General features: G+C 41.5%; 1 protein-coding gene across 8 annotated transcripts in view; it reads right to left on the bottom strand.

Moving 5' to 3' along the window:
- Positions 1-5,255: 5,255 nt before the first annotated feature.
- ARHGEF9 (Cdc42 guanine nucleotide exchange factor 9) overlaps positions 5,256-13,615 on the bottom strand; it is a 319,664-nt gene continuing 311,304 nt past the window's right edge. For 6 of the 8 annotated variants that reach the window (XM_075068778.1, XM_032771806.2, XM_032771805.2 and 3 more), the window contains one exon: positions 8,042-9,282. In XM_075068778.1, the coding sequence (XP_074924879.1) occupies positions 9,101-9,282 (182 nt within the window). In that variant the 3' untranslated portion in view covers positions 8,042-9,100. Of the gene's footprint in view, positions 6,826-8,041; positions 9,283-13,615 lie in introns of those variants that run through there. The other 2 variants (XM_032771801.2, XM_075068779.1) reach the window with 2 other exon arrangements.

Raw genomic sequence — 13,615 nt, 5'->3', positions numbered from 1 at the left:
AGCAGCTCCGGGGTGGCAGCGGCATGCACTGGGGCTAAGGCAGGCCCTGTCCCCATGCCACTCCCTGGCCAGCATGTCCAGCAGTGGCTCCTGGGGGCAGGGTGGGACAGGCAGCTCCACCGTGCACTGTCCTTGTCTGGGAGTACCACCTCCGAAGCTCCCATTGGCCACGGTTCCCTTTCTCAGCCAATGGGAGCTGCGGGGGGCAGTGTCGGCAAGTGAGGGCAGCACACAGAGCCCTCTGTCCCCCCGCTGTCCCAGGGACGTGATGCTGGCCGCTTCCAGGAGTGGCACGGGGCCAGGGCAGGCAGGGAGTCTGCCTTAGCCCCACTACGCCATGGGGCTGGCAATCCCGCAGGCCGAACTGAAAGCCCTGATGGGCCAGAACCAGCCTGCAGGCCGTAATTTGTCCTCCCCTGGATTAGAGCTTTTTTGTTGTATGTGTTTGTCCCCAATCTATTGCTCAGAATGTGCCTCATGTCCTAAGGCCATTCTTGCTGTTGGCAGAAAAGTGGTTTTCAGTCTGCAATTAAAATGTAGCAAATTTAAGCTTTTGCAGCTACATGCCCATCTCTCACATTTACCCTGCTTTGAAACAGAAGATAAAAGGCTAATAAAACTAGTACTTGGAAAGCCATTTCCAGGGGTACTAAAATACCTGCTACCTAGTCCTTATCTACTCAGGACTGGCACAGGATGGGAGAGAAAAGCCATCAAATGTCTAGGTCAGTGAGCACTGTACTGCATATTAGAATGATTGGAATGTTACAGCTCAGTGAATCTCTCCTTAAAACACTGTCATTCATTGAAAAAGGACATTTCTCACATTTCGGGTTAGGCAATAACCTTGTGACAAAGGGCCTTCCAGGGCAACAAAAGCAGCCGCTTTCTGTTCATCAAATGGCTAGTTCCTTAAAAGCTACTGCTCTCATCAAGATTGAGAAAAATTTTTTTTGCAGTGAACATAATACAGCAGCAACCCATCCTAGCAGTACCAATATGAGTAAAACCTGTACTTTGGATTCTGTCTTCAGTAGGAGAGATCCAGTGTTAAGTGATACTCTAAACTATCGTCAAGCATTTACTAGATCAATTTTGCTCCAATCATTGGAGAACTCTCATGGGTCAAATTCTGCTCTCAGTTATACCTGGTGTAAATCTGGAGTAACTTCACTTAAGTCAACAGAGCTGCTCTGAATTCATAACTGAGAGCAGAATCTGGCCCAGCCTCAATCATGAGCTTGATTCTGCTTCCCTTATTCACATCAGCAACCTAAGTGTGTGAACAGTCCCACTGCTTTAAGAACCTGCTCCTGGTGTAACACACTGTTCAGACAGCCCAACTCTGCCATCATACAGTAACGTTTTGCTAATCCCTTGCGCATGGCTGCTTCAAACAAGCTTTGCTATGGGCCTGATCCCACACCCACTGAAGTGCATGACAAATTTCCCATGAACTTCAGTGTTGCAGATCAGGTTTGCTTACACATTACACAATCACTTTTTGCTCCAAAGATTGGATTGCTCAAATTTCCATTTCCCAAACCAGTAAGGATCCCAGTCTGGTCTGACGAAGTTATGCTTCTCAGCGTTTATAAAAGCAAACCGACCCAAAAAAGATTTAAAATATACCAACAAACTTCCAGCAAGGAGTGATCACCCCACCAATATGGGAGGAAGGATAACCCAGTCTCTAAGATGCTAGCTTGGAACTAACACCAAGGTTCAATTTGCAATTCTATGGTCCGCCACAGATTTACCGTGTGACCTTGGTCAAATCACTTAGTCTCTCAGGGCCAGATATTCAAAACTATTTTGGTGCCTAAAGATGCAGCTAGGCACCCAAGAGGGATTTTCAAAGAAGTCTAGCTGCCTAATTCCCACTGAAACCCTTAGACACCCAGGCACTTTTGAAAAGTCTCACTAGGCACTTATCTGAATCTTTAGGAGCCAAAATACCTTTGAAAATCTGTCCTTCTGAACCTCAGCTCCCCATCTGTAAAATTGAGGCAGCAGACAGATTCTCTCTACTTACAATCTTATCCCCGGGGAGGTGTTCAGATACTACAGAAATGGGGACTATATATAAAGAATTAGTGGCATCGGCAAGTACCCTTTTTTCCTCCTTTCCCCAAACCCTGTTAACAATTCTCCTTTCTGGCTGGAGGGCAGGTGAAGAGATAGAGTGGCAGGGGATGAGGTCTGTGTCAGATTCACATGTCCATGTTTAGAGCGCCTCTCGGGGCACTTATGAAGCTTTTGCTCCAGCAAAAGATTAATTTTTTATATGCCCTCCTTTATGAAAAATTAAAACAAACACAGTGTTCTTGTCTTACAGATTTTTGTCATTGCTGTTGTTGTAAGCAATATTAGAAGGTGAAAAAGTTAAATGTCCAAAGCAATCAAAAGAAGCACATGATGCGACTGGATTTAGATTTCCTGCCAGCTTTGGTGGGAAAAGGAGAAGCCAAATGTTTTGGGGAAGGGAACAAACTGGAGACGGAGCCACATTCTTAGTGATGATCTTGGGGTGAGAACATTTCAGAACAGTAGTAGGGACCATCCTATCCAGCATTAGCAATAGTTAATCACCCATTCTCAAGAGCTCAGCAGCTTTATGGTCATTGCATGCACTGGAGCTATTTCAGCTGCAGAACGAGGAGGAATTGTGCAAGGGATGAATTTGATCCTGAGAGGTGGAAAAATGAGGCAAATACTTAACAACAAATTTAAGGAAAAAAACCCCTCCAACACGCAATTCAACTTCTATCTGGAGTAATCCTGCATAGATAGTACATGTGCACACATTGTTTTGAATTGGAGGATGCTAAACCAGTACTGTAGATGCAAAGGCTGGCGCTGGTTCGGTACAGAAGAATAGGGTCTTCTTGTCACTCGGTTGTGCCTGCACCTACAGTCCAGCTTCACTAGTCAGATGCAAAGAACGCTTGCTAAAAGCACTTGTACTGTATTCCACAACCATGTATGCATTGCTAAAACATGAATCACTCTGATGTACAGTATGCTGGTTCGGCATTGTATCATTTCAGGTACTAACTTGTGCATCCCTTAGCCTCCATATTTTAGAGACTATGTTGCCCAGATGCCTGGCACCTGCCACTCGAGGTGATGGGTATATGATGTTTTCGGCATGTATATTGCCTAACATTGCAGTTCACAGACATGCAGCTAGGGTAATGCTGCAGTTAGCAGATGTAATATGAACAACCAAACCAGACATAACTAATTGAGACAAAGTCATTTTCAGGTCACTTCTCTAATGTCCATGATTTCACTATTTAGGCTCTGATTCAGCAAAGCACTTCAGCATGTGTTTAATGTTGAGCAAAAATAAATCCCAATTCAGCACAGCACTTATTGACATGTTTAAGTGCTATGGTGAAGAGTGATGGACTTAATCACATGCTTAAAGTTAAGCATGTGCTTAAATGAAGTGCTGAATCAGGGCCTGCTGCACCAATGTACGTTGGTAAAATAAGCACTAAAATCAGGAAGCTACTCTGAGTAGTATATGAGAAGAAAATATGACCCAGTGGAGTAGCCCAAGACGTGAAACAGTTTAAAATTTGGCCTCTCTTCTGCTATACCAAATGAAGTCCATGGCAATCTGTGAATGCTGGATGTCTGAAGCCCATGGTAACTCGTCTGAATACCTGCTGTTCGAAGAAAGACCAAGAAAACAAAAATGAATAAAACTTGTACCTACATAAAACCTGTATGCTAATGGCTGAACCAGTCTCCGATTGGCTCTGTCCACTAAGCCAACCAGAAAACAGAAAATTAAAGGGACAATTAGGTTAAAAATCATGTACTTTTAAAAGCAACAGCAATAAACAGCTATTTCACCAACATCCTCAAGTCAAAACAAAACACCACCCTAGGTCCAATCCATATCAATCATTTGTTATAACAGAAATAAAGTCACTGTAATAGAAGAATCATCAGTATCGTCACTGCAAACAAAATGTATACAATACAATAAAGCTTTTTCAGTGTATTAATGGAAGAGAAGGAAATGGCAAATCTGTGATGTTTTATTCCATTGATCTCACTTCTTAGCCCACACAGACTCTGGAATAAACACTCTGCTTGCAATGCTGCAGCATTCTCTCTGTAATTCATGTAGCCCTGATGATTTCTCCTTTTCTTTTTTATTTCCCTTGCTGATTGGTTTGCCAGCATGAGTGGGCTGATCCTCCAGTCCCTCACCATGCTAGCATGCTGACAACCACTCACCCAGGAAAGCATCCAGAATACAGAGAGTGAAAGGGGAAACAGAGAGAGAGAGTTATTTGTTGAGATTGGTATCTGTTTGGATGCAGCCGCTTCTGGGCACTTACAGTGTTGTCTCTATACATTCTAGATAAGGTGGTATCAGTACAGGGATTGCTAACTGATCTGAACACAAGGGTTAAATAATTAGAGTTGTCTTAACTGCAAACAAATTTTTGATACTAATTCAGGCCTCTTGTCTTCCCCTGAGAAACATCAGGGTGTCTCTGGAGTGCGCACTGTGTGACTTCCTGTTTCTTCTTGAGGGTCACCATCTCCTTTCACTTCCAGGGAAGACCAAGTTGAGAATGTGGTCACATTTTTTTGAGCCAACATTTGTAATGGATTTGTGGGGGGAGGTAGCAGGGGAGAAGAGGGACAGGGAAGGACAGAGGCACTGGCTTCTTGCTCAGAAAAATACTGCCCGTGCTATACTATCAATATTCTCAGGGATTTTTCTTATGTTAACACCAATGTATCAGCAACTTGATGTCTGTTGGGTGAATTTTGTGGCCTTTCTTTTTTGTTTAAAGTTGACCAGAATTTAGTAATCAAAACCTTCATTTAAAACAATGTTTCTGGGAAAGACTCCCCCTAAACTCTACTTAATGCAGAATCAGACTTGAAATCCAGTATTTTGTAAGAATTGAATCTCTCCTCCTTAATCAATTGTTTCAGCTCAGTTCAGTGGAGAATATGGGCAAGGAGTGTGGGTTATGTGGGTATTCACCCACGAAAGCTCACGCTCCAAAACGTCTGTTAGTCTATAAGGTGCCACAGGATTCTCTGCTGGTTATTTTTCCGGAGACACTCCAACCCCTTTTCTGGCTCTATATGAATTGCTTACTGGCTGCTTTGCTGATAAACCAGCCCCCCATCCAGACAATTCTTGCACATCTTTGGGGAAAAGAGTAAGACCACTCTGCGAGGAAAATGATTTAAAAATGCCTTCAGGTGCCTTTTCATTTCTTTTTATTTAACTCCATAAATATTTTCATAAGGCTCAGTGTTTTTACAACACTTTTTTTCAACACTTTTTTTTGTTTTGTTTTATACACACAACTTAGACACTTGTTTGACAGAGTCAAACAGTTCAATATAAACAAAATAATAAAACTGGCAAGTGTGGATCAGCTGGGTTACCAAAATCCATTTTTTTACCCATACTGTTAAAACCTCAAAAGCACTAAAATATCAGTATTTGGCTTCAAACTTGTATTTTAAAAACCTTGATTGTTTTTTTTTATTCTCTGCTACAAGTCCGCATCATCATAGTGCCTTTAAACTCCTCTGGACTCTTTTGATCTTCTCAAGGAAAAATAAGCTTGGTGATGCCATGCAGAACTTACAAAAGCTACTAAATATACATGTTCCCTGAAATGTAGCTGCAATGAAAAAATGACAGAGCATAAAGAGAACAAAACCAGAAACCCAAAGCACCACAGTGTACTATCAACATTGCAGTGGATGGCTAGTGCCCATCCAAGAACTGAAACAGATTTCAAATATATTTTTCTATGTATTATTTTCTATTTACAACTGTTAGATGCACCTAGGTTGGTTCTTGTTTTATCTTTTGGAGCGGGGAGAGGGGAGGCAAAAGTCTTGAACTTACATCCTCTGCTAGGTCAAGGGGTAATGCGCATCATTTATCTATGGAAGAGGAGGTTTTTTATATTATATATATATATAGTTTCAGCTGGAGAAATTCTGTGTACATCTAAGTCTGTTACAACTCTCTTGTTCTATTGCCCATGGAACGGTATGTGGGTTCCTCTTGTCTGGCATTGAAATGAAAATCTATATAATATGCTAAGTCAAAAATCGCCCCCAATTTGATCAGAGCTAAAGTGTTTCTGGAGCTTTCAAGTATACAAGGCTGCCCAACCCAGCTCTCTATTCCATAATTAATAAGTAAGTAAAAGCGGGACCCATTGCTGGTTCATCTTTCTATTAATGCTTCATTTCTTGCAGCACCTTGGCAACTTATGGATGGGAAGAGCTTTCTTGAATGCCATGATTGAAGGCCAACCTCGCTTTGCTCTGGAACATGGGCCTGCATCTGCTTTACCTGCTGCTTGGCTTTGGTGCAGGTAGTTTAAAGTTAGCAAAGCTATTTTGTTTTGGTTTTGCATGTAAGCAAAAAGCTGTGAGTCCAACAAGTGGCCTTGTCAGATCAAGGGAATCTTGATTTATGATGCAAATAATGGGGTGGCCATGTTGTTTCTTTTTTCTAGTGCTGAATATTAAGGAAGCATCTTCTCATAAAAATAATGGAGGTTTCATTCTCACTCTCAGAGGCATAAAACAGTAAATGAACAGGCTTAACTAATATGCTTGTTACTTTTCTCCCCTAAGCAATTAAAAAGGCAAAGGTACAGGTGTTATTTTCATCATATTGACACGGAGGCGCTAATCTTTCTCTCTCTGTGTCTCTCTCTCCAGCCATTCAGAAATTGTAAGAAGTTTTGTTTCATCCTTTATGTTACAACTTTTGAGGAATCATCTCATTCACTTCTCTAAACACCCATCCTATTAAACAAACAAAAATAATAATTGCCACATATTCTGTATTAAAATCTGAGCTGTTAACCATAAAAAAATGCAGAAATACAAATGAGTATTTAAAAAATGTTTGTGGTAAAAAAAATTGGTTTGCCTCCTGATTTGACTTTTTCTTTTCTTGCCTACTGTATATCATTTACGTATCGGGGGCAGCCTTCCTCTCTTTAAAATACTAGACTTTCTTTTCTGCTTATTTGTATTTTGTCAAGTAGCAAAGAAAGTGCTGAGATAATCTTTGTGCTTTAGATAGGAAATATGGTCACGTCCTTATAACATGGCATGGTGCCTTTATCTCAGTGCTTGCTCTAGCCCTACTAGAGAATAAACTGCATGGAAATATTGAAATAATTCACTGGTGGTCTTCACAGGTTCTTATTTTTCAGGTGAAAAATTAAATCTGTGCCCCGCACCATGTATTTCTCCGTACCGGTAGCTAGCCTGATTTGCTTGGATGGCAGATAAGATTCAAAAGAAAAGAGTCAATACAAATTAGAGTTTGGATCATTTCGCCCCACGTTTTCAAAGGAGCCTACAGAACAGCACCTGCACAATTTTCACGTACACCTTTTTATGTGAGCAAAATGTCCACATCTGCCCAAGCAAAAAGGTATTTGTGAGTGCAATGATCTGTTTTGTGAGCCGAACTGCAGGCTTCTGTATATGCAAACTAATGTGTTTGAGGGTTAAAATCTGAGGGTGAAATTGTAGGAGGCATCATTTAAAATGCAGCTCTGAATACAGAGTGAGAGAGAGAAAGAGACACAGAGAGGTTAACTAATTACTGTGCAGCCTATTGACAATGGTGCAAGTTTGCTGAACCATTGCTGCAGTTTAGACTAGTCTGATTGCTGATCTACATTTGGAGATGTAGTCCTGGTCACATGGCAAGACTTCTCAGACACTGATTTCAGTGCAATCTGTTCTGAAAGGCAATCTCCAACCTCTTCCACAGGTTGGAGGCATTAAATGTTGAGTCAATGTTTTTGATTACTTAAGCAATGATCCTTAACCTAATAGGTCATCATTGTCAGCGAATGTTTGGGGCTCAAGGCAAATAAAATGTAACAGACCAGAAAGCAAGTACAGCAATGGCTGTTACATCTAGGAGCGTTGCTCCTGTAAACTGTAATCAATGGTTCACAACAGTGATGCTGCTTGTGTGTGGGGGTGGGGTGGGGGGGGGGGGGAGAGGGAAATGGGTCCTCTGAGCTATTTCCTGCATAAAGAAAACTGGCCATTTTGTCTGTGTTCAATAACTATATTTTCTCTACCTAGAATGCAGGACATGAAGCCATCAACCAATTTTAAAACATCTGTCATCTTTATGTAGGAAAAAGCTAGTACTGGACATCTCACAGGGTAATTTCTCAGCTAAAAAAAATCTCCGGAGAAAATAAATAAAATAAAATAAAATAAAATACAAAACAAGCCCCCATTGTTCTCTTTTGACATTACTGGGAAGGGCAAGTGTGATTGAAACACACAGCATTGAAATGAAACACAGTTTAAAGATGCAACAAATCAGTTGAATAGAACTCATCTCTCACATAATAAAGATCTGTTCCCCCCTTTTATTTGTTTACACCCCCCCCCGGCCCAAGAACACCTATAAAAACAGTTAAGCAATAGAAGTACTGAGCAGCAAATCACAGTGCACAACAGAGCACACCCAGACTGAAACGACTCAGAACAGAGAATGCTGGGGGAAAATGCTGTTCATTGAAAAAAGTCGTCTGGGGACAGTCAAGGGGTGGGGGGAGCAAAGGGAGAAGGGACCAGAGATCTTCCTCACCTCTAAAATAGAAAAATAAAAGGCATAAATAAAATAAAATATACACCAATGTGGCCTGTAAGGAACTTCGGTGACAAACTGACAACGAGCAAGAAATCGTCCTGGAGAGACAATGACAAGTTGGACAAAAAAAAAATGAAGAGAAAAAATGATGTTGTCTGACCAATTAAATAAAATAAAATTGGGCCCATGAGTAGAAGTCATTGGTGCTTCCTAGTATCTAGTAGTAGTTTGCTTCCCAAAAACAACAACAAAAAAGTTTTTGGTCCTTCTATATATATATATATATATAGATAGATATATATATGTGTGTGTATATATATAATTATTTTTAATTGCAACAGTGCTTCTCCGAAAAAAGGTCCATCTATAAATATAATTTTATTTATTTATTTTTATTTTTAATTTTTTAAAATTTTTATTTTAAAATTCTCCATCTCACTCTAGGTATTATTTTTTGAATGGCGTTAACCTGCTGAAATTTTGCCAGAATGGTGACTGGCTGCGTTTGGGTTCGGTGAACTCGAAGACCTGGGACTGGGATATGCCATCTGTCACCATGTATTGTCCCTGATTTAATGGATCCTGGGGTGGTGGATAGGCTGGAGGAACCGACCTGGAGTAGCTGACACCTGCATTGATGGTGGGGAAGGGAAAAAGAAAGAGGTCAGTCAGAGTTCAGTTGGGTCAAAAAACGTACTCATGATATTACTTGCTACAGCTTTAAAAACCAAGGCCCCAACCAATGGGGACACGAGCAGTAGAAGGCAATTCTAGGGATGAAATTCGCAACTAATTTAAACCCTCACGCCAAATGCAACCTAAACTAGCAAGCTAGAGATTTGAGAAAGATCAATTACTTTGTTTTGGTGGAGTTTTGCTTTTCTCTTATGGAAAAGTCCTATATAATTTAAGCAAGCGAGCACTATAGAACCATTAGATAGGGTTATCTAGAAATCACTCTATTACGGAAAAAGTGAAGTCTTGTCTATAGAATTGTTACACTGCAGAGAACTGTACCTCTTCTACAGAATTTCATTTGTTGGTTTCAAAAGGCAGAAGTTATTGCTTCCTCTGCTAAGTCCTGTGGGACTTTTCCCTAATGGCTTGTTTTAAATTCACCAGCCTGGTTTCAGCTTCTAAACCAGAAAGTACTGGGAATCTCATAAGAGTCACTGACTGCTAACTTCCCAGTCCTATCTCCAAGGCGAGGTATTCCAAAGAAAGGATGGTTTTGTGGCTGAAGTATAATACAGTGAGTCTGAAGTCCTGGTGTCTATTACTAGCTCTGTCACATAATTTCCATGTGACCCTGAGCAAATTACAATCTCTCTGGGCCAGAGAGGGCCTCCTCTGCTGCAGAAGGGGTAAGGGGTCCACTGTCTTTAAGACACAGAACCCTGCAGACGATGCTCTATGGAACTGGGATCCAAATGGGTGGTTGTGGGGAAGGTAGAGGGTGGGTAGCCCTGAACTGATGATGGTGGGGCTTAGAGGACAACCATCACTATGCCTGTGGAGATTACCAGGGAAAGGTAATATGGCCACTGGTTATACTTCCTTCTTGCTGAGACCATCCATGAAGGGTAATTCCCTTCTTAAGCAAAGTCCTTGGGCAGTGTGATAAAATGGAAGCTACACTGCCAGGAAGCAGGGGAGAGCAGAGGGAACATCAGAGCTTTGAAGCAAATGCAGAAAGTTCTGGCCTTCTGCAGATCCCCTCTGTTGCCTGCAGAACTTGCTACTCATTCTGTGGGTAGGGCAGCCCCCCAATAAAACAATGTGGGGGGAATATTATGGAGATCTTCTGCTCCCCTGAGTTATACTGTAGGAGGTGGTGGGCCAGCCTATTGTGATCAGTTTCCCCATCTGAAAAATGAGGACAATACCCACCTTCCTCATATGAGGGTTATGAAGCTAAATTAATTAATGTTTGTAAAATGCTTTGAGATCTGCAGGTGGGAGGTGCCAGAGAAGGCAAAATATTACAATTAGCACCTAGATACCACAGTGACTGGCATACGAGAGATTCGATTCTCTGCATGTTGTCAGCAATACCTATCAGCAAACACACTCTTTCATGTGCCAGTGCTTTGGGATCCGGGGATGGGAGGCATGATATATGTTCAAAGCAATTACAGACAAAGAATTAAACTCTCACAAAATGCACTGCATTATTCTGTGAAGCTAAGCTGCCAGTCATTTAATCTTGGTGCATCATTATATAGGTTCTTCCATTATAAAAAGCTAAGAGTTTAATATGTCTGGAGAGGGAAGAGAAGTAATTTACTCCCCTTTGTTATTGTAAATACCAATCAAGGCTGGTTAAAAACCAACCAGACTTGAGACTGAATGGAAACATTTCCTGGATTTCTTCGAATTGTGCTTCGAGACGAGGAATATGGAAATAGGACTGATTTCTCCAAAGAAATTAAATGACCATTTGTTTTATCTGATAACAAATACTACTACTCATATTGCTCTCTATCCAATCCAGGAAGTATAGTCATCCTTTTTCATTTTTAGCATGGACAAAAGTTGCTGCATGATTCATGACTTAGTACCCCTAACCAACTTCATCACAGTTATGTGTTCCAAGTCAAGCTGAAAACAACAATCTATTTGGTTCCTACATCTCTTTGGTAGGCTCTTGGATGCTTGATCAGATTTGCTAATCTCATATGTTTACAAGCTTATTTTTCCTACCTCAAAATATGTGAATCGTGAGTAAGATGCTTGCATAGTAGAATGCCAGTTCCACTGAGTGCTTGATGCCCCATCATTAGAGAGAGAGGGCCACGGCCAAATCTTAAATGGTTTGGCTCTAGGGTATCATAAGAGACAGCAGGATACCTCCATCCTCCAATTAGACTGCTCAGGCATCTACACTCTAGCTCAGCATCTGAAGATGCCTGTGGCATGGGGAAATTCCCACCTGGTATCGAACCAGCATAGCCAGCTCTATAATAATCCCTGGTGGCTCACTCCACGTAGTGGCAGAAGATGAAGTGTGACGGGGAAAGAGGGAATGTGGCCAAATCATGCTGTGTTCCAGCGATCCATGACCATGACAGCTTACCTAAATTAGAGAAGTCCTGAGGCTGATCTAATTTGCATAGAAGGAGGGGCAAATTGGCTCCAGCTCCCCTGGGCACCAGGTGAAAGCAAAGAGGGGTTAAACTGTCAAAACTGTATGTCTAACTTGTGCAAGCAATTACTACAGCTACAGACATGGAGGCATGTGCTATTTTGCCCTTGCATTTGTGTGCATGCAAATATGAGTATTTGTGCTCTGCAGAGTAAATTCAGCAATCCCACAAGAGTAGCTTCTCTCGTGAGGTTTTCAACATGCCACCTCCAATAGCAGATAAAAACGCCACAAGAATGGCCTTTCTTCGGGTATCGGTGTATTTTGGGGCATGGTGAAACACTGGATGTGGGGGAAAAAATCCCACTTACCAGAACATATTCAGAACCTCAGAACAAGACTAGTTCTCAGAATGAACGAAGGGTTAATATATTTGTATCTGAACTGAGCTGGTTTCCTCCCTCATCAGAACTTCAAGTAGTGTGCTAAATTGTCTTTTAAGGATTTTTTTTATATGCAAAGGCATAACTCCATTGCAATTTAACCGGAAAAAATGAGCAAAGCTCCTTTCCAAAGAAGAATGCTGCAATCTCAGGCTGCCTCTGTGAACAGAATTCAAAATGCAAAGGGAAGAATCGATAGATAAGGAAAGATTTCCAGGCACAGCAGTCACGCTGCTTTTCCCTAGGCACAGGGACACAGTTACACAAGTCGTGATCAGACTTGGAGCTCCTTCTGCTGGTTCACGCAGAACTCTGCACCCAGGTAGAATCCAAGGGTTGCAGCTGCATACTCAGATTGTTCAGTAGGGCTGGGGTTGAGGGAATGCTGTTCAGCGTCAAACAAACAAACAAACAAAAAAGTAGCTTTGCAGTTTATCATTTGTCAGGCCAAATGCAGCGAAGAGAGACGATGTATTGTCAGTTGAAAATGAGCAGTATTTCAGTGCTAGGCAATGTCAGTTTGAATCACTTAGGTTTCTCATCTTAAAAAAAAAACACCCTCAACACCAAAAACCCTGAAAGGATTTCAAGCCATCTCTACTTTGCTCCTAACTTTTTTCCAAAATGCGTTTTGTACTTGTGCTCTCAGAATGAATTCCCTGGCACTGAAAGAATTAAAAGAGTAAAGCCAAATATAAGATGTCTTTCTATGCTTATTCGATCCTGACCCTTTAAGGATTTCTCTCATGCCTTGATTGGTAGCTATTTCATGTCCCTTTCCTTTACCCAGGCATCTAAACAACTTGTCTATCTATTAGCTGGATTTAAGAGATGGGTGATAAAATATAAATGTTTTCTAGTTTAGTGTGGGCTGAAGTTGGTGCTGTATTGCTGGTCAATGGAGAGTGTCCTATGGTGCAAACCCTCAGTTCTCCTGAGTCTCAACAGCAGTGAGAGAATTCACACCTCTTAGAAGGCACACTCAACCTCATCACAAGTTCAGTTGCCTTATGTCTGATGTATTTCTGTGGGGTACCACGCAGCACGCGCCTTCTACAGGAAACAGTGCCAAAGTATTCATCATTTGATGAGGAAATACTCCTTGCACTGTCCATTTTATTGAACTACACAGTTCACTCACTGAAATGCAGCCACTGCTGGGGTGACACTTATTAACAGCACACAGCAAATCTACATGACAATTTAGAACTAGACAGGAAGAAAAATATTACCTAACTGAAACTACAGGGAGAATTTAGGTGGGGTCAGAATCACTCAGCTGGCAGTCTGGGCATGACATGGGGGGAAACTCCTCTACTCTTCAAACCATCCTTTGCGGTCTTTAATGAAGGCAAGAAGTCAGTTTCACATCTCACCCAACAGATGACACTCTCAGCACTCTGCTGGAGTATTTGTTCAGAATTGACTCAGAAG

This window comes from Chelonoidis abingdonii, chromosome 8 (genome assembly GCF_003597395.2).
Source record: "Chelonoidis abingdonii isolate Lonesome George chromosome 8, CheloAbing_2.0, whole genome shotgun sequence".
NCBI lineage: Eukaryota > Metazoa > Chordata > Testudines > Testudinidae > Chelonoidis > Chelonoidis abingdonii.
This window is presented reverse-complemented; position numbering and strand designations above follow the sequence as displayed.